A 26,115-nucleotide genomic window follows, 5' to 3' on the forward strand; every position below is an offset into this window, starting at 1 on the left:
AAAGAAAAATAAAATAAAATAAAGTCCTCAAATACTATTGATAGTAATTTAAAAAAAAAACGATAACATTAAGGAGTGAGAAAATAATTGCGAAGTCATTATTTATAAGAGTGGAATTGACAACATTTCACTTATAAATAGATAAAATATTATCTAACCATATATAATACTAAGTGGCCTATCGACTTTATGTTAACACACACACACACACACATATATATATATATATATATTTATATAATTCTCATCAATATCACCATTCATGTTTATCATGCGTCATATTATTTATTATTTTCTCGATTGTTCATGAAACACGCATGTGCATCCAAATTTCACCAACTGCATACATATGCACCGACCCATTTCATAATATTTCAATTTCATTTTTTTGACGTTTCTAGATGAATGATCAAAACAAAATACAATGTATTACATTGTAGTACTCTACCCAACAGGTACTACTCTCTTCTGGCATGCTTCAAAGCAAAAATATCATTTTCTAGATAAATTAGCTTCACCTACTTAATGAAAATTAGGCAATCATATTTGGTTTAGGCATTCACTTCCATAGGTCATGTTCAAAATGATGGTTACCATTATTTAATCGTACTCGTAAGCTACTAAGGGTAAGAATAATCGTCTAGATCTTATTATGAAACAAAAAAGCTGCCCCGAGTCTAAAAAAAAAAAAAAAAAAGAAACCTCCGGTACACTACCTGGTGTAGTCTCTGGAGCCTTTCTTTTATTTCTCGAATTCTTTGGGTGGTAGCTTGCTTCCAAGCCCTACCTTATATAAAAGTTGTTTATAATTTGATGTGTATTAATTTATGTATGCTATTTTCTTTATGAAATTCAAACTCAAAATGTTTCTTGTTTATTTGACGTGTATTAATTTATGCATGCTATTTTCTATATGTTATCAGTTTAGGTCGGATGTCCCAAAGAAAATAACAAAAAATTTATTCGTTTAAATGTAAATGGAATAAGGGACCCACCATTAAAACAAATAAAAAATAAATTTGACATTGATGTCATGATTCCTAATCACAAAGCCTTCAAATCCAGTCAACAAATAATACTTCTATTGGATAAACTTTTGATGTCAAATATACACAGTAGCTTTCGACCTAGGATTTTGACATTTCTCTTGGAGATGCTCTTTAGCCCATCTCCAAAGGAGATTTCAAATTTTACACACAAAATTTAAATTTGAAGGCTTCCAAAGGAGATGTCATATTTTACACAAAATTTAAATTTGAAGGCTTATATGGCACATTGATCTTTTTGTAAATTTTCTTCTTTAACCGATATGTCAAATTTCAACTATTATTAATTGCATTATTTATTTTTCATAATTGTAATTAGTATTTTTAAAACAAAAGATAATAACAAAAATTATAAAAAAGACAGTTATTATCCACTAAAAATAGATTTGAAGCTGCTGTCAAATTTGACAGCAACTCCATCTCCTGCCATTCAGTTGGAAAACACCATTGATGTCTTTTTTTTACCGTTATTGCTAATATGGACTTTTTTACATCTCATTTGGAGATGCTCTTAGGCAATCATATTGGTTTAGGCATTCACTTCCTTAGTTCATGTTCTAAATGATGGTTATCAAACATTTCAATGTCTCGTTAATCGTCGCTTATGAAATTCGAACTCAAAATCTTTCTTGATAATTTGATGTGTATTAACTTATGCATGCTATTTTCTTTATGTTATCATTTCGATTAGTTCGGATGTCCCAAAGAAGTTGACATCATTTTCTTTGGCATTGGTGTCAAGTGTCCCCATTGCTTTTCTACTCAGCTAGCACAAGATGCCAACATATATCCCACCGGGCGTCTTAAATCCCTAACACAAGAGCCAAACTTTGTAACATCTCCCTAGCTTATCACGAGCCAACCGTCCTCATCAAGTTTTCTCCGATTCCAAATGTCCTGCCAAAGCTATTTGAACTTTTAGTGGCCTTTTGGATCTTTTCAAGCTTAACATAACATCATTGCCAACTATTGTCAAGCACTTCTTCCTTTATCAATTTGTCTCTGATGACTATTATTAGATAGTATTAAAACAAGTTCAACGGGGATTTATTGACGCCTATATATGATTTTTGCGTTTTCATTCATCATAACATGTACAATATATAATAAAAAACACATGAGTTATAAAAATCCGACTTTTACTTTTAGTAGAGTTCAAGCGTCGTTCGTTATTGTATCTATACGTTTTTTTGGTTCGCGCTTTGGAACCCATAATTGGGTATTGCGGTTTGGACTGAAGTTGATAATTAACGAAATATAGTTGATGTTGATGTTGTAGCCGAAACCAAATGCGACCATAATACGCAATTGGAGCATCGATTATTTAGGGTTTGGTCAATGCATGCATAATTGCATACGATGCTAAAATATATAGATTAATTTTCCAACATTGTTTTGGATTTTATTGGGCAGAGATAATGAGGTTGAATATCTAGTTAAAGTTGCACTTAAATCAAATTCTAATGGGTGATTCGGTTATATGACATTGATATTTCAGCGCAGTCATTTCGGTTTGCAAACTCAAATGCTCAATCCATATTACACCATTGGCATTGGGGTAATTCGCAAAGTTGTCTTAGGTTTAATGATTTGAGTTAAGCTGCAAAATAATCAATCATAAATCGATATCATACTTACTTTTAAGAAAAATTTAAGGTTTGTTGTTTACAAGTGATGAGTAATACAATAGACTGCAATGCTGGTGTAGACAAAGTTATTTTTTCGGCTATTCCTCGCGCATCAAAAATGTTAAAATTGAGCTATGATCATTTTCTGATTCCTCCTCAAGCATCTAAAGACTAAAATGTCGAAACTGAGCTACTAATCTTATACCATTTTACATGATTACTTGCTTTTGCTTCTGCATCCATTTTTCTTCACCGTTCAATAATGATGTCTTAGCATGAGTTCAATTTTGTTGTAATTGTATACGTTAATAAAGTCGACACTCCTGAAATATGAGTAATCCACCAATATAAATGACACTGAAAAAGAAGAAAATTAAACGCATTAAACTTGAATTCCTTACTTTTATTTTTTATTTTTTCAATAGAAAGACGAAAAGAAACAGATAACCTACTATGAATATTATGAATTAATGTTGGAATTTACAACATCCGTCCTCTCAAATAATAACGGTCCAGAAACTGTTTACCATCGTTTTTCATAGTTGAACAATTTAAACTATTTAATTCACCTTAATTATGTTTAGTTCACCTTTAATTCCACTTAATTGAACAATAAAAAGGAAGGAGGTTGATTGGACACGTCAGGGTCTAGTCATAATTGGCTGACTTGTCACGATGCCGTTGTTTCTCGACAAACATTAGTCCAACACGGCGGCATTCTATGAAGCCTGTAGTGCAACAAGATAAATATTTTTAAGGAGTAATTAGGTTTTCATCCTTATTTTTACTACTCTATTGATTAAAACCTTATTACTTTTCAATTTTTGATCAAGGTCCTTTGTATTAATAATATCATTAATTATTTCAATAATAAAATATTTTTTATTTCTAAATATATTCATTTAATATTAAAAATATTACAATTAGTATATTTATATTTATGGCTAAATTTTTTATCATATATTTTTATTTTTAGTTTGTACCCATTTTTAATTTGCAACCCTTTTTTAATTTGTACCAATTTTCCTTTCAGTTTTAATTTGTACCCATATATTAATTTCTTTTTGTGCCCATATTTTTTAAAGTTTTATTTGTATTGTACCCATATTTTTTTATTTATTTGTACCCATTTTTATTTTTGCTAAATGTACCCATTTTGAAGAATGTATCCATGTTTTGATACAATAATTTTTTGGTTATTTTTTATGAATGTACCCATGTTTACACACACACACACACAATAGTATATTTATATTTTAATATTTTTAATCCCACAAATTATGGTTTTTTATTTAAAATCTCATTACTATAAACAACTATAAATTTTAATTTTTAATTTAAAAAATATAGTAACGTACATAGAAATAAATTATCAATTAATTTCAGGGACTTGGATCAAAAATTGAAAACCAACAAGGTTTCAGTCAAAGACTATTCATAACTAGGGACCGCATCCAAAGTCTCCCTATTTTTAAATACTATTTAGTTGTTATAATATAATTAGGAATTAAAATTATTATTTTAAATTTCTAATCAGTTGTATCAATTTTATTATTTCACTTAGTATAACAAATCAAAACTGTGTTGTCAGCCTATTAAAAAGGGAACTTTAATGAAAAGTTTCAAGTACTGTTTATTTTAACGAAAAACCACATTTTTACATTAAAAAGTTAATTCTAGTACTATTTACTTTACATTTTATTTTGTCCTTATTGTTAAAATTCAAAGTTTTCGAACTATTTTCATTAATTTTGTTAAAAATCTTTGGTGCCACAGCCCATCTCTGTTGACTGCAACACCCATCATCGTTAAACCCAATTAAATATCATAGCCCCCCCCCAATGCCATACTCATACCTACCACACGTCTCACATGCATACATGCACACATGCACATACCCCCATACATAAACATACATAAAAATCTTTGAAAATTCCCACATTTCTCAATAAACCCACCTCCCTCCCCTCTCCCTATATATTATCATCCTCCCCACCTCTTTCCTACTTCTCCAATTCACCAATTTACACCCCCCCCTCATAAAAAAAACACAAACACTCCTTGTTTGTTCTGTCTTTTCATATCGCACGCCCACACCACCAACAACTACCACTCATGGGTGAGGTCAGTAAAAATTAATCAAAACTTTGTCATTCTTCGTCACTTGTAATAGTTTGCTTCCACCAAAGTTGTTTGTTTTAACGATGGTTCTATATGTCCTCGCAGGAAAAGGAAGCGCCGAAGAATGACGGCGAGAAAAAGCCGGCTGACGCCGCCCCCAAGAAGGACGACGGGGTGGTCACCGTCGTCTTGAAGACCGACATCCATTGCGAGGGATGCGCCAAGAAAATCAAACGAGCTGTCAAGAAATTCGAAGGTATGACATCACGAATTATCCACCGATTTCGATATCAAATTTTGATCACATGACAGATTTGAGCTTGTGTGTTCTTATCATTACTGCTTTCTTAATTGGTTTTTCGGATGTCTTTGGTTAGAGCAGTGTGCCCGTCGTCCCTTTCTATCAACATAATATAGAACATTATAAAGAAAAGGTTCGGAGTTTACCAAGTTCGCCGGAATTCAGACCACATTGAGTCTCTGAGATTTTTTTTTTTTTTTTTTACCGTTGAAAATTGAGTACCAAAAAAAGGTCCAAAATCGTTTCATGGAAATTGGAAGACCATAAATAAATAAATATATATTAATTTTGGATAAGATTTGAGCCTTTTTTAGGCGTTGAAGCAAAGGAAACAGTTCAACAAATTTGACTTTAATGGCGTACATGCATTTTCCATTATATTTAAGCTTTAATTTGATTGTCTAACAACTATTTACGTAACAAACACGTTTTTATTTTATTAATTGATTTTGGCTAATTTGGTACTAATTTTTGAATTAGTATAGGCGTTGAACAAGTGAAGACGGATAGTGCAGCCAACATACTGACTGTGACTGGGAAAGTTAACCCCGCCGGGCTTAAGGAGAAACTGGAGCAGAAGATTAAGAAGAAGATCGACCTGGTCTCTCCTCAGCCCAAAAAAGATGGCGGTGGCGGCGGTGGAGACAAGAAACCTGCCGCAGAGGGAAAGGCTGAGAAAAAGGATGATGAGAAAAAGCCAGCTGATGAGAAAAAGCCGGCTGAAGACAAAAAGCCCATAGAGGCAACCAAAGAGGTAATTTATTGACATTCATGTATATAGTGAATTAGCTATGTAAATCGTTCGGAACAGCTCGAAATTATACGTTCTTTATATATTAATTTTGTTGCTAAATTTGTTTCTTTTTTGTTGGGTGGTTTCTGGTTTCAGAATTCTGTGGTGCTGAAGATCAGATTACATTGTGAGGGTTGCATGCACAAGATGAAGAGTAAAATCTCCAAGTTTATAGGTTAATTCCAATCGATTCTCGTACTTTCCATGACTTGAAGAATATAATATAGAATTTGGATTATATTAATTTAATCAGAATGATGCACGCACACCACTGGCACCACGCTATTAAACTAATAATATTTTAGCAGATTTTGTAAAAAGACTAATCTAGATTAATAGAAAATTAAGTCATAACGATACTTTCATAGAGTAAAAATTAAGTATGAGACAAGCTGTAAATTTGAATGCTGAATATTCAAACCGGCTAAAAGCATTCGAGCGTTTTTACAATATTTGTTTTTTATGATGCATGTGCTTGACGTTATAAAGATTTTAAAGACCCCTTGTGATAAATTTTAAATGTTTTTGTAAAGTTTATATTTTCTTTACCAAAAGTTGTAAATATTCATGGGCAAATTTGTCATTCTATTATCTAACAAAGAAGTGCATTATGGTGTTCACAGGTGTTAACAGTGTGAGCTTTGATGCACCCAAAGACCTGGTAATGGTGAAGGGATTCATGGATGTAAAAGAACTTGTACCCTACCTCAAAGAGAAGTTCCGGAGGGCCGTGGAAGTGGTCCCACCCAAGAAAGATGACGGCGGAGCTGCCGACAAGAAGTCAAAAGACGGCGGTGGTGACAAGAAGGAAAAGGAAGCCGCAGGAGGTGATAAGAAAGAGAAAGACGGTGGTGGTGAGAAGAAAGATAAAGCAGTCGCAGCAGGTGACGGCGCCGCCGCAGGCGGAGGAGGAGGAGGAGGAGGAGGAGCCCCCAAGATGGAGGTGAGCAAGAGGGAGTATAATGGGTACCCTTACCCACCTCCTTCATACTATTGGTACGACGAAGGGCACGTTTACAACCACAACAAGTTTGTCATGGAGGCTCAAGCGCACCAGGCGCACGTTAGCCAGGGGTCCTCTAGCCATGGCTACGCTGTGCCGATGGAACACTACCCTGCGCCGCAGATGTTCAGTGACGAGAATCCGAACGGTTGTTCGGTGATGTAGAGTGCTGAACCGATCGACCGGTGGTTGGTTTGATGAAGCTTTGAAATTAAGAAAGATATTATATAGAGGGTCAAAATCGGAATTTCACAAAAAATGTATATATTACGAGATGCTTAAGAGAAGCTAATACAAGGTTTAATAATGAGTAGGAACTGATGGGAAATTTGGACTTAAATACACGGTGTAGTAGGGTTAGACCGACCGGGCGGCCGCCCAGATGAGGCAGCCGGTTCAGATGTTGGGTTTGGTTATTGGTTAGTTTAATATAATTAAATTTTCTGCTAATTATTTTAGTTGTATTTTTGATACTTTTTAATAAAGATATTAAATCTTATCTTAATAGTCTCCTCAATTTTGAATTTTTGATTAGCAAAGTATGATATTCAGGAATTAATCAAACGTACAAAGTAAGGATAAGGTGCATAAATAAGTTTTGATAAAAACTTTACTGGAGATTTCAACCCAATCGAATGAAAGTTGAATATTAAAGTGCACATACAACATTGAACGAACAAACGGATTACAAAACTAGAAATATTATTGATATTAAATACTACAAAATCACCGAGACGGCTACATAAACTTCAAAATGCTACATTGTGAATGACTTATTTTTCAAACTAAATTACAAACAATATTTATAGAGAACTAAACCTAAGAAACCCTAACTTGGATGGGCTAGACCCAAGTCCTAAACTAACAAGCAAAACTCAAGTACTAAAATAAACCTAAATACTAATTTTTTCCAACAAAAAAAGTGCCCCCCACAAACAACATAAGTAATCCTCGACCATACAAACAATGAAAACTACAATGGCCTTTCTTCCACTAATAAGTCATGGAGTAGGTCAGGGGGATCATCCAACCATACCACATCACTAGTTCCTCCAATACCTGAACGGGCTAGTTGGTATGCTGCATGATTTGCGTCCCGATTTGTGTGTTTGAACTCACAGTGCCCAAGTGATTGTAGTAAACCTTTTGTGTCTTTAATAATAGGTCCAAAAGTGGATTGATCTTCATCCTTTTGTTTCAACCCTGTAAGGACAAGGCTGGAGTCTCTTTCGAATATTATTCCAGCACTGCCATGGTTGCTTTGCACCAACACCAGTGCAACAAACTTCGCTGCTAGAACCTCTGCGTGCAGCGGAGATATGACATCTTTGTGCCTTCCTGAAGCCCGTGCAATAAATTTCCCTAGTGGTCTTGAATGATAGCTCTCATTTCGTTGCTCCTTGATCTTTCCTCCCATGCCCTATCAAATTTGCATTTCAAGAAACCTGAAGAAGGAGCAATCTATTTCTGTTGCACTTTGTACAATGATTTCCTTTAAGAGAGCATTGCCATTTTTGGAGTGTCTGCAACCATTCTTCTGCCTTATTAATAATCCCCTACGGGTTTGGTTGAGTTCCATTTCACACGACATCATTCCACAAGCTCCAATTCAATATCAATATCAGCTCGTCGGTACGCTTAGAGCATGTTGGAGAGCATTGTATACCCCAACAAGGTGTAGGGGCATTAGTTTACCCTCTCCCAGCGAGAGAGCATTGTATACCCCATTGGAACGTAGGGGATTAGTTTGCCCTCTCCCAATTGGAGAGTAAACCTAAATGGGTGTTGAGGAATTAGTTTTCTCTCTCGCCCTAAAGAGCAGACCCCAGATGGGTGTCAGGGAATTAGTTTACCTTCTTGCTGGAGAGCAGACCTAGATGTGTGTCGGGGAATTAGTTTACCTTCTCACGCTGTAAAGTAGACCCAGCTGAGAGTCAGGGGTGGGATAGCAAACCTAGATGGGTGTCGAGGATTAGTTTACCTTTTTTTCATCAGAGAGCAGACCCATATAGGTGTTGGGGAATTAGTTTACCTTCTCGCATTAAAGAGAAGACCCATATGGGTGTCGGAGAATTAGTTTACCCTCTCGCACTAGAGAGCAGCCCCAAATGGGTGTTAGGATATTAGTTTACCCTTTCGCACTAGAGAGCATGGAAGTCATTGTTGTGAGTGTAGCTAAGGAAAGCTGGACTGTTGCACAATATAATCATATGCCTGTAATGTCTTGTTCGATGATCTTCTTGAGACTTCGAACTGCTCTCGGACCTTGTCCAATTGTTGCACCATCCTTAGATGTTTTGCCATGTACTCCCTTGAGGCTTAGTTGGTGGTCAACTGAGAATCTGAATTGATTGCAAACTTCATCACCGTTAAAACTTTTGCTAGCCGAGGGGCTACTGGTTAAAGCCTCATGTTCTTCTTTGTCATTGAATACTTTGAAGTATAGAGCGTCACGAGCCTGATAGGCGCATCTGGGATTTGTGGAGCATAAGTCGGTGCGGTTGGGAGTCGTGGAGCATAAGTCAACACGGCTAGGAGTCATGGCGCAAGATAGGTGCCGTTGAGAGCCATGCAGCAGGCATTGTCATGTATGAGAGTCGCGGAGCAAGGTCGACATGGTTGGGACCCGCGACGCAAGATGGACTTGGTCGATAGTCGCAGAGCAGGTATGCGCGGCCGTGAATCGCGAAGCTGAGGCCAGCTTGGCCAAGTTGCACAATATGAGGAATTAGGCCACTAAGTTTGCGGTATTATGCTTCCTTCCACTTGACCTTAGGGGTGGGTTCAAATAACCGAAAATCGAAAAAAACCAAAAACCAAACCAAACCGAGGCCGAAAAAAATCGAACCGAAACTGCCAAACTGAACCGAACCGAATCTGACTGGTTCGGTTTTGGTTTTTGAGGTCCGAAAATCGAACCGGACCAAACCGAATCGAAAAAAATTATATATATATAAATACTAAAAAACATGTTAGCGTCAGGGTTTAAACCCCTGACCTGCAGGTTGGGTTTAGGTGTTGCAAGCCAACTTGACTGTAGGCCTTGTGTTGTTATAGTTGTACCAGTATGTTATTTATAGGTTTCTTATATTGAATGCTTTATAAAATTTCTTAAGCTTAAAACCCTAGCCATCTTAGTGTCCCACTCCCATTTCATTTTTAGATCTCAAAGTTTGAGACTCAAACACTCTCTCTCTCTCCCCGCCGCTTCTTCCTCTCTGCCTTGCTTCCTCAGTCTCTCTCTCTCTCTCTCTCCCTCTCATTCCTTTCTTCCTCTAAATCACTTTTTCTCCAGTCTTCTCTTGTCCTCCTCGCGGATTCTTTCTTCCAAACAATGATTTTCCCTCACCCCTTTCGAGACCTGACGAAAAGAGGAATTGTAAGAGCCTGCGATGATCACTGCGATATCGTTGCAGCAAGGGTTGTGGGTTTTATTTATATTTCAGTTTATGGGTTTTTAATTTTATGGTTACCCATTTGAAATTTATGTAATTTAAGGTGGAAAAGTTTGTATTTTTCTCTGAATATGTTTTGGAATTTTCTAGATCTATTGTGGACTTGACTATGAATTTGAATGTGGGCACTAGGCATGCGATATTGGAGTCCGATTATGGCATTTAGAGGAACCCATTTGCTTTTTTTTTGTTTCGATCTGCATCAGTTAATTTGTTGAATTATTTCATGATTTTGCAAATTTTAAAGTTTTAGAATTTCGAATCCTGTACATTTCCTTGAAGTATATATGTTTCTGTATTTGCTTAAGTTTTGAAAATTTGAATTCGATCTGCTTGATCATAAGTAGTTGAAATGCTTGAATATATTCAGGATTTTGAGGCTCTTAATTCTCTGATATATGAGAACTGGGAGGTTGATAGGTAAGCTCTTTCCATTTACATCATTTTTTGAAAAAAAAAAAACCGAAAAAACCGAAACCGAAAAAAACCGAACCGAAAAAAAACCCAAAAAAAAGAACCAAATTGAACCGAACCGAAATTTCGGTTCGATTTCGGTTTTGGCAAAAAGCCGAACCGTTTTAAATCGAACCCAGCCTTACTTGACCTTACAACAGTTCTACCTAATCTCTCAAAGATCAAGTCCTTTCTTGTCTATTTGACCAAGTAAAAGGATTTCTAATATCCTAGCTGGTGGCTAGGGTGTTGAGTTTTTACCTATGCGTTCCAGGTTTGAAACTCATTTTCCTGAATTATTGTAATAATTTTCCACTCCCTCCTTCTCCTTAATGATAGTAATTTGAAAGAAAAAAAATTATCAAGTTGGTTTATAACTTGAAAAAGAAGTTACAGAAAAAATTGCTACAAATCTGTTCTGCTGGTGGGGAAATAATAGGTCAAGGACTTTATCACTTTGTGGTTTGACAAAGACTCATGTCACCAAAAGCTATCAAAGCACGATTAGTGCCCTTAATTATTAGAGTCATTTAAAAAAGTGATCCTCTCATACCTTTCATTACTCTAGGGATAACATCATGGGATATTTTAAATATTTTAAAAGCATTCCCAAATCATTTTCTGTTGATTGTAAAACATAGATTTTTTTTTTTGACAAAGATTGTAAAACATAGATGATTGAACGAAAGAATATCATATACAAAAGACAAAATAAAAAATATTAAAAAAAAGGAGAAATTAGGTTCACATCATTTTTTTTGCTACTCCATTAATTAAAATCCTATTCATTTTTAATTTTTAATCAATTTCCTTGGGTATTAATAACATCATTAATTATTTGAATAATAAAATATTTTTATTTTTTAAATATATTCCTTTAGTGTTAAAAATGTTACAATTGTTGCAGTCCTATTTAGAATAGGAATATGATTGTGTAAATTCTAGGAAATATGAGAATGTATCTTATATTCCTGTTAGGATTAGATTACCTATTAAATGTTGTAATCCTAAAGGGAAAGGTTTTACCCTTCCTACTACTATAAATAAAGACACAATGGGGTGAGATAACACACACCCACAATTACACATCTCTCTATTCTTCTCTCTATTGTCGCACCCCCTCTCTCTCTAAGGCCTCCATAATTGTTCAGTAAATTATGCCTACAACACGTTATCAGCACGCTCTTGACGCTACGCTAACAAGAGAGTTTGATCTTTAATTTGGGGAGTATTACGTTTTAATCATTCTTTTCATGATTAATTTAATTATTTTATTGAATTGATCTACATGCTATTGATTCAATTTAATTTTTCTATGTTGAACGTGATACAACGAATTGGAGATGCAATTTTGGCTTTCGGAGAAGGATCTTCTACAAATTCAAAGGCTTATTCGTTTTCTGCTACTCAGGTACGCTTAAAATAAAGGAAGATATTTGAAACGACCCATGAAGCATGAAAACATTCCCCATGATGCATGAACCCCCTACATTTATATTTACCTTCCGATATATATATTGTATATGTTTCATATATTTGTCAATATATATATTTGTTTCATGCATTACGCAATAATTGCTATGTGGAATTTGTGAGTCAAAGAATCGAAAGAAATTAGAAGCATATTAGGGTTTTCCTAAACCCTAAAGGATTTGAAAAAAAAAAATGGGGGAATCAGGACATGGTGCAGCACACCACCGCACCATCATTGTGCAAATATTCACCAAGCCTAGGCCTGGATTTTACCTCGGTAGGGCATACATCCCTGAGCCTATGCACACTGGCCTTGGCTCGCAGCCATCCAACCTGCCCAATTGTCTGGGCTGTCATCCCATACACACGCTGCAACCTTTTTGGTTGCTGGGTTTTGTTGCTCTGGCCCACATACATATAGCCAGCATATGCTGGGCTTGTCACTGCGCCACCCATACCCAAGCTCGTGACCTGCAGTCACTATGGGGCTGCTTTCACGCAACCAGCCTTCACTGGGATCCTCGTGACAACCCACAGGCCAGCTTGCGCTAGACCTGTCCGTGCACTCCCTTGTGGCCCAAAACACGACCCAACTGCGGCTAGGGTTTCCCATTCCTCACCCGTGGCCTGCAGCCACTACCAAATGAACATTTGGGCCTTGCCTTATGCTTAAGGCACCCAACCCGTGCCTCTTAACCCCCGACATTAAGCCCAATTATTTTTGGGGCTCTATTTTCGATCCAATAATATTATTTTAATATTATTTTGCTTCTACGATCGACCTCGAATGGTCCCGATCTATTGAATTAATTAAAAGTGACTTGCAGTCCATTAATCTGATAATGAATCCAAAATTATTGACCTGAAGATCACTTTTGGACGTTAACGATTCAATAATTTATTTCTCTTCTTTGAACCATCATATACTTTCGTAGTAACGAAGCTCTCACACTTGAGTTCCCAAAGACAACTCAAATCCACTACACTAAGTTAGTATATTGCATTTTGAGTTTCTTGCAGGAACCTCTCCTTTGTGAACTAAACGTTTATAAACTAAATTGAACCTGTAGTTTCAAATTTAGTGCCTTTGAAACCCGAAGATTTCATAAAACAATACACCTATGAAAACCTGACGTTTTTCATGAAAACCATGTCTTAGAACTCGAATGTTCTAACTTTGATGGTTATGGATGATTCATTCCCATAGCACCAATCATAATCTTATTCCCTCAAATTCAGTGGATTGTCAAACCGTCACAAGTTTGATTTTCTTGATTTGGACGTTTTCTAATAGAAACCACTTTAGGTGGGGTACAAGACGTGAATCTCCACTTGACTATCAAGAAGCTGAGAAACCATTGATGCCAACAAGGCAAGGAAGAGCTGAATAAGCCTCCGCCATAATCTTCATTCGAAGACTTATGCTCAAAGCATTGCAAATGGAAATACTCCCCGAATGAGGATTCCATGGCTCTTTGGCTCGCTTCTATAGACCGTCTAATCATGAAAGAAATTGCTTGCAGCAAACCATGATTACGTCTATGAATAAGTACAATTCTGAATTTTATAAATCCGATCGAATCTTGACTAGAGAATACTTTTCTCGTCATTCCATGTTTCTAACTCGCTCCTGAAGCAGCAATGTAGAAAGTGGAAATTTACCAAATTCTCGGATCTGATTACTACCACAAACGTGAGAGAAAGGTATGGATCCAGTTCGGCTGGAGTTTACCGAATGGCTTGACCCAGTTCGGTCAAAACCTAACCAAATGGTGATGCACTGCTTCGGCAGGGATACACTGAATGGCATATTCTTTCACAATACAATTTCGAGTTTGTGTTAACAAACATATAGTATATTCAAGGCCTGCCAAGGTGTGGCATCATGCCTGAAGCATGATCTTTGGTACATAAGACCCAAAACTTCAAGAATAAAGGATAATATTCTCGAACCTCAACCTTGCAAGAATCTACTCCCGTCTTGATAGAATAGATCATTGGTTATGCACCTGTTCGTGCCCCTACCAATGTTGTTGAGGAGTACCATTCTAATAGTCAATATGTGAGATTGATTTTGCTCCACTGAACATCGTTGGCAGAGCAAAATTTCGACATGGATGGCCTTATTGGCCGATTCCCCTTAGTAAATTTACTTTGTGAACATTTTTCCATGTTCTTGGATTCAAGTTTGGTGTATGTTTTACTTATGGATAATCTTATTGATATTGTCCTCGAATATGAGTTAATTGAATCATGTTTCTTAATACATGTGGTCAATTCAATTAAACACATGATTAGGTAGGAATGTGGGAAAGTTAGTTGTCTGGATGAATGCGTACTACGCACACTAACTTTACACCTAAATCACATCTCTAACAACGACTTCAGGTCTATCCAACCTGATTAAGAGCATTGGCACGCTCCTCGTTGTATGAATGATACTGAATTATCATTTAAAGGACTTTAAATTCTTCCTGACGTTGAGTTTTTAAGGATATTCGAGATGACAATGATCATAAATGAAACCACTAAAGAAAATAGAGTGAAATATCTTTGCACCACCTCAAAAAATGAGCCTGAAGCTTTGATTTGGGGTCAATGGGTTGTTTCCCAACTAGGAATACACCACATGTGGCCGACCTATAGCCTGGTGATTGAGCAGTTTACTTGCTTTGGCATGACCTTTTGGGGACACTTAGGTTGAACAATGATGTTACAACGCATCTCCTTATCTAAAGTAAGGATTTTGTGCCTACAAGCACACTTTGCCAATCCTGCTCATTAGGGAAATTGATTTTCTATATCATTTCTTTCAAAGATACGACACGACTCCATTTTCGCAGTGGATTTAAGAGAATATATGTGGACTAATCCAACCAAAATGCGGACCATATAAGTATTTATGGTTTTGGTTGATGAATCGACAAATTGGTCACATGTTTGTCCACACACATTACTGCTAAACCTCTTGGCCGATTAAGGGTTCACCACCCTACTTATCCCTTAAGGTTTGGAAGATTGGATAATGCTAGAGAGTTTATATCGACGGTTTTCGATAAAGTATTGCATATCATTTTGGGTTTTTAATTGAACATCGCATTCCTATGTTCACCCCAAATAGCCTAGCCTAGCGATCATAAAGCGCAATTTAAATGATCGCCTGAATTTTGGTAAACGTACCAAGTTTTCGGTCTTTGCCTAGGGCTATGCAATCTTGCACGCAACTATATTGGTCTGCCTTGAGGCCCATTGCCACCCAACCTATATGACGTTACAGTTGGTTACTGGGTACGAACCTGACGACTTTCGTATTTACGCATTTGGGTGCGCATTCCATGTGCCAAGTTGCGCCGTCGCAACGTACCACCATGGGTCCTCAAAGAAGGATGTGTATCTTTTGTCGATCATGATTCTCCTTCACACTAGCTCTCTTCGAGCCCTTGCACACGATCTCTTTACCGCTTATTTGCAAGTTGTCACTTTAATGAGCAGTCTTCCCGCCGTTAGGGGGAGATAAGAACGTCAACGTTCCTGTAGAACGGCGCGAATTTGCATGGACATTGCCTACTATGTCTCATCTCGATCCCCATATCGCACAAGTGTGATAAGCAAGTGCGACGAATTCTAGATTTCAGAATGTTGCTCCAGACGTATTCCTCTGATCTAGCTAAAGTGATGAGATCATATACCAGCTGCAAACATGCCTGCAAGGATAGACGTACTTAACGGACGTCAAGTCAACATCCCTGGAGGGTGTGCCGCCCATGTTGGACGGTTTGGACACCCCTATTGGACGGTCCGGTACACCGGCGGATAACTAATCAATATGTCTTGGCCTGGAGCACGACATAGCATTCGGTTCGTAGGATTCACTTCCATGGAAGAGGAAAACACGACACAACAATGAATCTAAACTCGATCGTTGTCTCAAATCATTTCCATCTCATGAGATTAATCCGGATTACTCCCGAGACATGAAGTTCTTGGTCTAGTATACTAGTTTGGATGAGAAAATGGAATTGAAATGAGATTATCATCGATGGATGTTTTCACTTATATGGTAGCTACCGACATAAATGAAAAATGACGATATCGAACTGTGTTCCGTTGATTAAATGACAACGTAGAACTGATTGGACAACTAATGTTACAATCCACGTTAAATTCCTTACCAAAGTGTGTATTGGACCTGTCGTTCCTACATTGCCCAAGGTAACCCTGTTGAGTTACAAGTGGGAAAGGAAACGTTATGAGATGAATGAAATAGTGCGATATGATGCACGCCTTACGGAGCAAGGTTTCTCTTAAAACGTCTTGTGATTGATAGCAGCATTATGAAATGTGGTTAGTATTTCTCCATGGGGATATAAATACGTAGATTTACGTGTAAGTTCTCGAAGAATTACATGGACTGGTTCAAATAGTTCCAAACCACGGAACACCCTCTTAACTCGTTTTGAGGCGTTCACTTATGGATTGAAAAATCCGACGGATGTGGTATACCCGTCTAAATGATTATTTGATCAGTCAAGGATATGAATTATGCCCTTGCGTGTTAAACTATGAAGTCTTATTCCAAATTGCTAGAGTTACAGTTTATGTCGTTAACACGAATCTTACTAAGACTCTGGAAGAGCTTGAGAAAACTGTCTCGCACCTGAAGATGGAATTTGAGATGAAGGATCTTGGGAAAACTCGTTTATGTCTTGACCTGAAGTTGAAGCATTGTTCTGACGGTATTTTGGTCTACCAGTTGAACTACACCCGGAATGTGTCACCTTTGAGTATACTCATGATCGTCCATACGTTATATGCAAATGAGACTCTTGAAGAGTCTATGGAATCCGAAATTCCATATCTAAAAGTTCAACTTTGCACTTCGTTGTACTTAGCTCATTGTATTTAGACAGTTCATCTCCTTCGCTGTTGATCTTGGTAAAGATGCAGCACCGCGCCTACACGCAACCACTGAATTGGTATTAAAGACTTACCCTAAAGGTATTACGTGGGCAAATCCCAACGCATCTTGAGCGGATCTAACCCCCCCTGATCCTCGAAATGATGCTTGCCTTGTTTGTTATGTTGACGCTGGTTACTTATCAAACCCGCACAAGGCAAAATCCCCGAATGGTTATGTCTTTACCGTTAGGGATATCGCAATATCTTAGAGGTCCACGATATGACCCTAGTTGCGAAATCTTCGAATCGTTCCAAGAGTCACCTTACTTCACTATGCCACAAGTGAGACATGGTTAGGAGTTCTTATTGAGCATATTCGAAGTACTTGCTATATTTTCATCTATCGTTGAGTCCCAACGACGATCCATGAAGATTATGCCACATGTATCAACCCGACCAAGCCATGATACATCAACGAAGTCAACACCAAGACATATTGCGTCTACATCTACATCAGCAAAGCATCAGAAGATTGAAGTCATGCAAACCAATCTTAGACAACCTTGCCGACCTCTACACGATGTCACTGCCGAAGTCAACCTTCCAGAAGCTTGTCCGAGGAATTGGTATGCCTAACTACTTATATGCAATGCTTGTAGTTCTCATTTGGAAGTTATGTCAAACTCAGGGGGAGTATCCAGAAGTATACTCACTTGATCTTAATGTACTCTTTTTCCCTACGATTAGGAGCATTTTCCCACTGGGTTTTTGCTACCTAACTAGGTTTTAACGAAGCACCCATCCTGGGCTGATCATACCCTTGAGAGCTCTTCTACTTGCGTCCAAAAGACGTATAGTTTTGACTTAATACAACTTCTCACTTTTCTCCTTAGACTATGGGTTTTTCTCCAATCTTGGGTTTTACCATAGCGAAGTTTTGTGAGTTTTACTTTTTATGCATTCTTCCGTTGATTTGAGACTCGCATTTGCCCATTGTGCCGACGACTTCATCAACTGTACTTACTTCATCAATGAAGACTTGATGCGTCATTTACTTGAGTATTTACACACTCAAGGGGGAGTGTTGCAGTCCTATTTAGAATAGGAATGTGATTGTGTAAATCCTAGGAAATATGGGAATATATCTTATATTCCTATTAGGATTAGATTACCTATTAAATGTTGTAATCCTAAAGGGAAAGGTTTTACCCTTCCTACTACTATAAATAAAGGCACAATGGGGTGAGATAACACACACCCACAATTACACATCTCTCTATTCTTCTCTCTATTGCCGCACCCCCTCTCTCTCTAAGGCCTCCATAATTGTTCAGTAAATTATGCCTACAACAACAATTAGTATATTTATATTTATGGCTAAATTTGTTATCATATATTTTTATTTTTAGTTTGTACCTATTTTTAATTTGCACCAATTTTTTTTTTACATTTTTAATTTGTACCCATATATTAGTTTCTTTTTGTGCCCATATTTTTTAAAGTTTTATTTGTGTTTGTACCCATGTGTATACCGTCACGTGACATTATATATTTAATCAATGATAGAAAAATTACATATGGTATATTTATGTTTTATGCCTAAACTTTGTATCATATATTTATATTTTTAGTTTGTACCCACTTTTAATTTGCAACATTTTTTTAAATTTGTAGTATTTTATTTTTAGTTTTATTTTGTACCCATGTATTAATTTCCTTTAGCTCCTATATTTTTTAAAAATTCATTTGTACTCATAATTGTTTAATCTTTTATCTATACCCTAATTTATTTATAATGTACCCATTCTTTTTTATTAATGTACCACTTTGTTATATGTGAAATGTACCAATTTTTATGTAAAATGTACCAATTTTTTTAACACTATGGATACATTCTTTTGCCATTTATTATTTCTTATTTTTACATAGTTTTTATCCATTTATTCAATCAAAATGTTTGAATTTTCTTATTGTAACTGTTTCTAATAGTATTATAATGAGGGATTTTAAATTTATAGGATTATAAATCTCATAAAATATCAAATAATTAATATCAAAACTATAAAACTATATATATTAATTGTAATATAATGAGGTGTATAAAGTTAAGGAACTTTGATCAAACTTTGAATATTATTAAGGTTTTAGTCAAAGAATGTTAAAGATTAAAGATCGCATCCAAAGTATCCCTAAAAAAAAAAAATTAAAAAATAGCCATAGGAGACGTGAAATTAGGTGCATACTTAATTTCTTAGTTGAATGAGGACGATGGAGCAGCCAATCATTATGAGGATAAGGAGGTTTCCATTACGCGTCTGCATGCATCATCATGCATGCTCTTTGCCAGTGACCCAGTTGCGCCATTGAAGTGTGTGATAACGATTTTAATCAGCAAAGAAAAACAGTGTATCATGTTGATAAAAACCCTAAATAATATGATATATGGTGAACATTTAACAGGAGAAGGAATGTCACTTACAAAACCACCAGGGCATTTCTATATATTTCAGTGTCTCACCTATGTACCATTGTTTCAATTAATCTATGGGCATGTTTGGAAGTCACTTTGAAAGTAACTAAAAACGCTATTAGATCAATAATAGTGTTTCTGATAGTGCTTGACAAAGAAAGGTTATAAGTGCTTCTAGGTTGAAATCATGACTTGAAGTCGTTTCTAAAAGAAGCATCTGCTGTATGATTCCTTTAGGAAACACTTGCATTTTTCTTAAAAATTCGATGAATCTAAATAGAAGTGCTTTTACAGATTCCGAGCCCATGTAAGTATCTCTATCTCTATATATATAAAGGGAGCACCCCATAATGGGGAAACAATCAAACTACAATATATTACTCTTGAAGAACTGCAAAATTACGAGTAAATTAAAAAGAGGTAAAATTAAAAACTTTAGAAAAAATAACAAAAACACTCCATGTTAGTGAATGGTTTATAGGTGACTAACTTCCATTTTCTTTTTGAATAACCTTTTTTTATAAAACAATATATAAATAAAAAAATGTAATTTCCTAAATCTTTTTTTTTTTTTTGTAAAAAAACTTATTTTACATAACAAAGTCAATTTGTAAGCGTGTGACAAGAGACGTATGTATTTAATATCCAAATAAACGTACTACATGTCTTAATGTTTTTTGAGAGAGTATATGATCGTCTTGGTTACTGACAAAAATAATGGTGGTGGAAAGAACAATGACCGTGATGATAAAAGCGACAGCAAGATAAAGAGGTCGTGGTGACCATAAATTGTGAGAATTGGTGATAATTCCGACTATGCCAGTGGTGGCACCGTGGTCTAATTCTAATGTCATCTTTTAGGATTACCAATAAATTAATAGTTACTGTTGATGCACAAAATCAGTGAGGACTTTGATACAATAGAAAATGTTAAGTTTGTGACATTCGCTAGATTGCTCCGGCCACTATTGTGAATAAGTATGTAAATGGATAGGGATAGGGAAGCAAACACAAGATGTACATGGTTCACCAAGATTGGCTACGTCTACGGAGTAGATAGTTCTCATTAATTGTGAAGGGTTTACACAAGTACATAGGTTCAAGCTCTCATTTAGTGAGTACTAGTGAATGATTTAGTACAAATGACATTAGGAAATATTGTGAGAGAATGATCTCTATTTATAGAAGAGAGTTTCTAGTTTCATTCTGACATTGACACATGTCGTGTTGTGATTGGCTTCTGATGTTGACACGTGTCGTGCTATGATTGACTTCTGATGTCGACACGTGTTGCGCTGTGATTGGCCTCCTGGTTGGAGGGAAACTCTTCTGGGTCCTTGACGGTATAACGTTGACCGGTGTTCAGTAGTTTCGGGATTAGTCAAGTATGGTACAAACAGTGCTCCCCTAAGTTCCTGAGTGAGGGAAGTTCCTTGGTTGGGGACTTGCAAGATCCAAGCCATTGAGTAATCACGAAATTTCTAAGTACTGAAGTGTGGTATCATTTTCACTTGCCTTATCTGTCTCATACGTAGATGTGGCATCTTCTTTGGAAGTACTTTTCCTCCATCCAGAGTTGGTATCTTTAACCGATGAAGATGCACAAGGTAATGTATCAATTTCACTTGAAGCTTACTTGTAGTTTCGGGCTTGGTCAAGTGCGATACAAAACCCTATAGTAGGAGTCCCCCAAGTCGCCGAGCTAGGAGATTTGCCGAAAGAGGTAACAGACAAGGTAAGCAATCAGACTTCCAAGCAAGCAACCTGGATCGGAGGTTCGACTTCGGCTTCCGGTTGATTGTTCTCCTTCTCCTTGTGTCGTAAACAGCAACAAGGATAAAGAGAAGCAAATGGAGAAGAGATGATATGAGATACTTTTGCTTTTGAAGAAGTAACTTTCCATAGGCTTATTCTTGAACTGAGCTGAAGGGTTTTCTGGTTTCCTCCAGAGTATAAGGCTGACTCAAGAATTTGAAGGTCAAAACAAGTCCATCAAATCTAGAGTACGTTCGACCCTGATGATATGGGATACTTTTGCTTTTGACAAAGTAGTGGATGTATCGGCACATGTTCTGTTACGCTTGTCTCCACATGCTTCCTTGTATCCTTCTTACTTGCCCTATCTGTTCCTCAGGCAGATGTGGTATCGTCTCTGGAAGCATAAGATGTTGAAGATGAGTACTCGAGAGCAATTCCAGGTAAGTAATCGGGCAAGGGGTTCCAGGCAGTCAGTTCCTGACTGGAAGCTTGATTCCAAGTGCTGACTAATTGCTCTCTTTCTCCTTGTCTTGCAGGTAAAAACAAGGCCAAAGGAAAAGACAGGGAAAAATCATGATATGGGATACTCTTGCTTTTAACCCTGATGATATGAGATACTCTTACTCTGGTGTGGCTGGTTTGCATAGGTATTATTGGGGGGGAAAAAGTTGAGTATTTCGAGAGGCTTTGTTGGGAGTGCCCTTTCAGATATGAGGAAGGGTTGAGCATTTTTGCAAGTCTGCCTGTCCGTGGATGATGGAGGTTGACATATATAGAAGTCTCCCTAACAACAAGTAGTAATGCTATTCCTTTACCCTTTTTGGTCGTAGCAATATAATGGGAGCTGCAAGCTTCACGTGTTTTAACTTTGTCAGAGCACTTTGAAAAAGTGGTATGTGGTATCTGGAAAGCTGATGTTGCGTGTGAAGATTGCAGACAAGCTTTATCCAAGGAAATCTGGATCTCGAAGTTCGGAGAGCAATGCCTCTTCGGTTTTCGAACAAGCAATCCTGTCGGGGATCTGGCTCTCGAGATTCGGAGAACAGTGCCTTTTCGATTTTTGAGAAAGCAATCCTGTTGGGAGTCTGACTCTTGAGATTCGGAGAGCGGTGCCTCTTCGATTTTTGAGAAAGTAATCCTGTTGGGAGTCTGGCTCTTGCGATTCGGAGGGTGCCTCTTCGATTTTTGAGTAAGTAATCCTGTTGGGAGTGTTTTCTCGAATGTGAGTAAAGGTTTGGCATTTTTGCCAGTCTGTCTTACCACAGAGCACGGAGGTTAACACACATTGAGACTTTTTAGTTATCAAGCAGTGGTGCTATTCCTTTACCCTTGTGGGTAATAGTAGGGTAGCTGGACCTTCAAAATTTATGTGTCTAAACTTTGTCAGAGATCTTTGGCAAAGTTATCTGTGGTACCCGAGAAGCTGATGTTGCGTGTGGAAAGTGGTGCCTCTTCGAAATCCGGAGAGTGGTGCCACTTCGATTTTTGAATCAACGGCCATGTTGCCCTTTCTTTTATAAGGGCACCAATTGTGTGCAAGGAGTACATTCAGAGAGTTATTGCTTGTAGGAATTTTCCCCTTACTTCAGAGATTTATTGCACCTAATTTCTCCTTCATCATTTATGAGAATGTTTGGCCCATCCGACCGTCGTTTTGACTTGAACTTTGGTGAAGAGACAACCATGCCTTCTCAAGACAACATATGGCGCCTATTTTTCTTATCCTCTACTGGTCCTCTTACCGTTGGGGACTCTGTGATGAAGAATGATATGACCGCTGCAGTGGTGGCCAAGAACCTTCTCACTCCTAAAGATAACAGACGACTTTCCAAACAGTCTGATGAGTTGGCTGTTAAGGATTCTCTGGCTCTCAGTGTTCAGTGTGCAGGTTCTGTGTCTAATATGGCCCAATGCCTATTTGCTCGAACCCGCCAAGTTGAATCATTGGCGGCTGAAGTGATAAGTCTCAAACAGGAGATCAGAGGGCTCAAGCATGAGAATAAACAATTGCACAGGCTCGCACATGACTATGCTACAAACATGAAGAGGAAGCTCGACCAGCTGTAGGAATCTGATGGTCAGATTTTACTTGATCATCAGAGGTTTGTGGGTTTGTTCCAAAGGCATTTATTGCCTTCGTCTTCTGGGGCTGTACCGCGTAATGAAGCTCCAAATGATCAACCTTCGGTGCCTCCTCCTTCTGGGGTTCTGCCTAGTACTGAGGCTCCGAATAATCACCCTCTGGTGCCTCCTCGATCTGGGGCTCTGCCGATTGCTGAGACTTCTCCTGAGCAACCTTTGTGAAGGCTCCCTCTTGTTTGTTTATTTTGATTCATGTATATGTACATATTTGTAACTTATCGGAGATATCAATAAACAAGCTTTACTTTATTTCAACGTTTGTGTTAAATACACCAAGGCATTCTTTACTAAGTTATTTGAATTTTTCCTTTTGTTGAAGCTTGTATGTTGAAGCTTTGTGAGTGAAGCATGTAGGTTGAGGTAGTGCTCCCTTACTTTCTCAAGTGAGGAAAACTTCTCATTTGTAGACTTGAAAAATCCGAGTCACTGAGTGGTCGTGAGACTTCCGAGTATCAAGGTGCAGTAGCATATGGTAGGAGTCCCCCAAGTCTCCGGTCGAGGGAGTTGACGAATGAGGCATTTCCTTTCTAAGTGGTAGCCCAAAACTCCTTCATATATATTTGTTATGAAAGTTGTTAGGCCCAAAGAAGAGGAGGCCTAGGCAATTTTTTTTTTTCGAAATTTTTTTTTTCGAATTTTTTTTTTGAGTTTTTGAATTTTTGAATTTCCGAATTTTTGAATTTTTGAATTTTCGAATTTCCGAAAAAAAAAAAAATTATATATATATATATATATATTTTAAACCTTTGTAGGTGAAGCTTTGGTGTTGAAGCTTTGTAGGTGAAGCTTTGAGGTTGAAGCTTTGTTAGGCACCATAATTTGATTTTGCTTCACACTATCTTGATCAAGATAGTGTGAAGCTTTTGTAGGTGAAGCTTTTGTGTTGAAGTTTTGTAGGTGAAGCTTTTGTGGGTCAAGCTTTTGTGGGTCAAGCTTTTGTAGGTGAAGCTTTTGTGGGTCAAGCTTTTGTAGGTGAAGCTTTTGTGGGTAAAGCTTTTATGGGTCAAGTTTTTGTGGGTCAAGCTTTTGTGGGTGAAGCTTTTGTAGGTCAAGCATTGTTGGGCACCTGAATTGATTTTGCTTCACACTATCTTGATCAAGATAGTGTGAAGCTTTTGTAGGTGAAACTTTTATGGGTGAAGCTTTTGTGGGTGAAGCCTTTGTAGGTCAAGCTTTTGTGGGTCAAGCTTTTGTAGGTAAAGCTTTTGTGAGTGAAGCTTTTGTGGGTGAAGCTTTTGTGTTGAAGCTTTTGTAGGTGAAGCTTTGTAGGTGAAGCTTTGGAGTTGAATCTTTTTTTTTGGTACCATGAATTGATTTTGCTTTACACTATCGTAATCAAGATAGTGTGAAGCTTTTGAGAATTTGTAGTTGTCTTCCATTGATGAAGCTTTTGTTGGTGAAGCTTTGTAGGTGAAGCTTTTGTTGGTGAACCTTTTGTTGGATACCATGAATTGATTTTTCTTCACACTATCTTGATCAAGATAGTGTGAAGCTTTTGAGAATTTATTGTTGTCCTCCATTGATGAAGCTTTTGTTGGTGAAGCTTTGGAGTTGAAGCTTTGTAGGTGAAGCTTTGGAGTTGAAGCTTTTGTTGATGAAGCTTTGGAGTTGAAGCTTTTGTTGGGTACCATGAATTGATTTTGCTTCACACTATCTTGATCAAGATAGTTTGAAGCTTTTGAGAATTTGTAGTTATCCTTCATTGATGAAGCTTTATTGAATTTCCCTTTTTTTTTTGGAAAACTAGAAATTTGAAAATGTGGGAGAGACAACATATACAAATTTTGCTTCCACACTGTTGAGCAAAAGATTGTGATGGAAGCCACACCTTGTAGTAGTCAAAGGTTTGGATGAACCATATTAATTGAATTTGCTTCGAAGGTCTGAGAATTGTAGTTGCCCTCCATGGATGAAGCTTTTGTTGGCACCATAAATTGGTTTTGCTTCACAGTGTCTTGATCAATAGTGTGTGAAGCTTTTGAGAATTATGTTGCTCTCCTTTGATGAAGCTTTTGTTGGCACCATAAATTGGTTTTGCTTCACATTGTCTTGATCAAGAGTGTGTGAAGCTTTTGAGAATTGTGGTTGCCCTTCATTGATGAAGCTCTTATTGGCACTATAAATTGGTTTTGCTTCACACTGTCTTGATCAAGAGTGTGTGAAGCTTTTGAGAATTATGGCTGCCCTCTATTGATGAAGTTTTTGTTGGCACCATAATATGTTTTTGCTTCACACTGTTTTGATCAAGATTGTGAAGCTTTTGAGAATTGTTGTTGCCCTCTATTGATGAAGCTCTTGTTGGCACCATAAATTGGTTTTGCTTCACACTGTCTTGATCAAGAGTGTGTGAAGCTTTCTACGAGTTGTAGTGTTTGCATTGTTACAGAGGGGAAATGTTTGAAGCAGATGCAAGAGAGCTGAATAGCTTGATCTTCGTATACCATGCATTGAAGTTGCTGTTGGCTTGCAATAAGACTTTGTTGGTGACTATAACTTTTGTTTGGCATAAGTGCTCCCCTAGTTGAGTTGTCAAGCTTGAGGGTTTTTGATTATTTGTGAATGCTAGGAGTTCA

General features: G+C 37.2%; 2 protein-coding genes across 3 annotated transcripts in view; one reads left to right on the top strand and one right to left on the bottom strand.

Annotated features, from left to right (window-relative positions):
- Positions 1-26,115, bottom strand: part of LOC126618408 (uncharacterized) — a 90,259-nt gene that overhangs the window by 57,056 nt on the left and 7,088 nt on the right. The gene's annotated exons all lie outside the window — the stretch shown is intronic.
- LOC126618407 (heavy metal-associated isoprenylated plant protein 6-like) lies at positions 4,641-7,397 on the top strand. Of its 2 annotated transcripts, none has more exons than XM_050286464.1 (5): positions 4,641-4,798; positions 4,901-5,051; positions 5,577-5,850; positions 5,986-6,064; positions 6,513-7,397. In XM_050286464.1, the coding sequence occupies exons 2-5, from the start codon at positions 5,011-5,013 to the stop codon at positions 7,055-7,057; spliced, it is 939 nt and encodes a 312-aa protein (XP_050142421.1). In that variant the 5' UTR covers positions 4,641-4,798; positions 4,901-5,010; the 3' UTR covers positions 7,058-7,397. The 2 variants fall into 2 exon arrangements, with proteins under 2 accessions (XP_050142421.1, XP_050142420.1); XM_050286463.1 differs by having other exon boundaries at positions 5,582-5,850.

The sequence above is a fragment of the Malus sylvestris genome, chromosome 4 (assembly GCF_916048215.2).
Source record: "Malus sylvestris chromosome 4, drMalSylv7.2, whole genome shotgun sequence".
NCBI lineage: Eukaryota > Viridiplantae > Streptophyta > Magnoliopsida > Rosales > Rosaceae > Malus > Malus sylvestris.

Excerpts from the sequence above, each read along its gene's own strand:
- LOC126618407 (XM_050286463.1), top strand. Across the intron at positions 5,851-5,985 it reads CCATAGAGGCAACCAAAGAG|AATTCTGTGGTGCTGAAGAT; the intron begins GTAATTTATTGA and ends TTCTGGTTTCAG. Across the intron at positions 6,065-6,512 it reads TAAAATCTCCAAGTTTATAG|GTGTTAACAGTGTGAGCTTT; the intron begins GTTAATTCCAAT and ends TGGTGTTCACAG.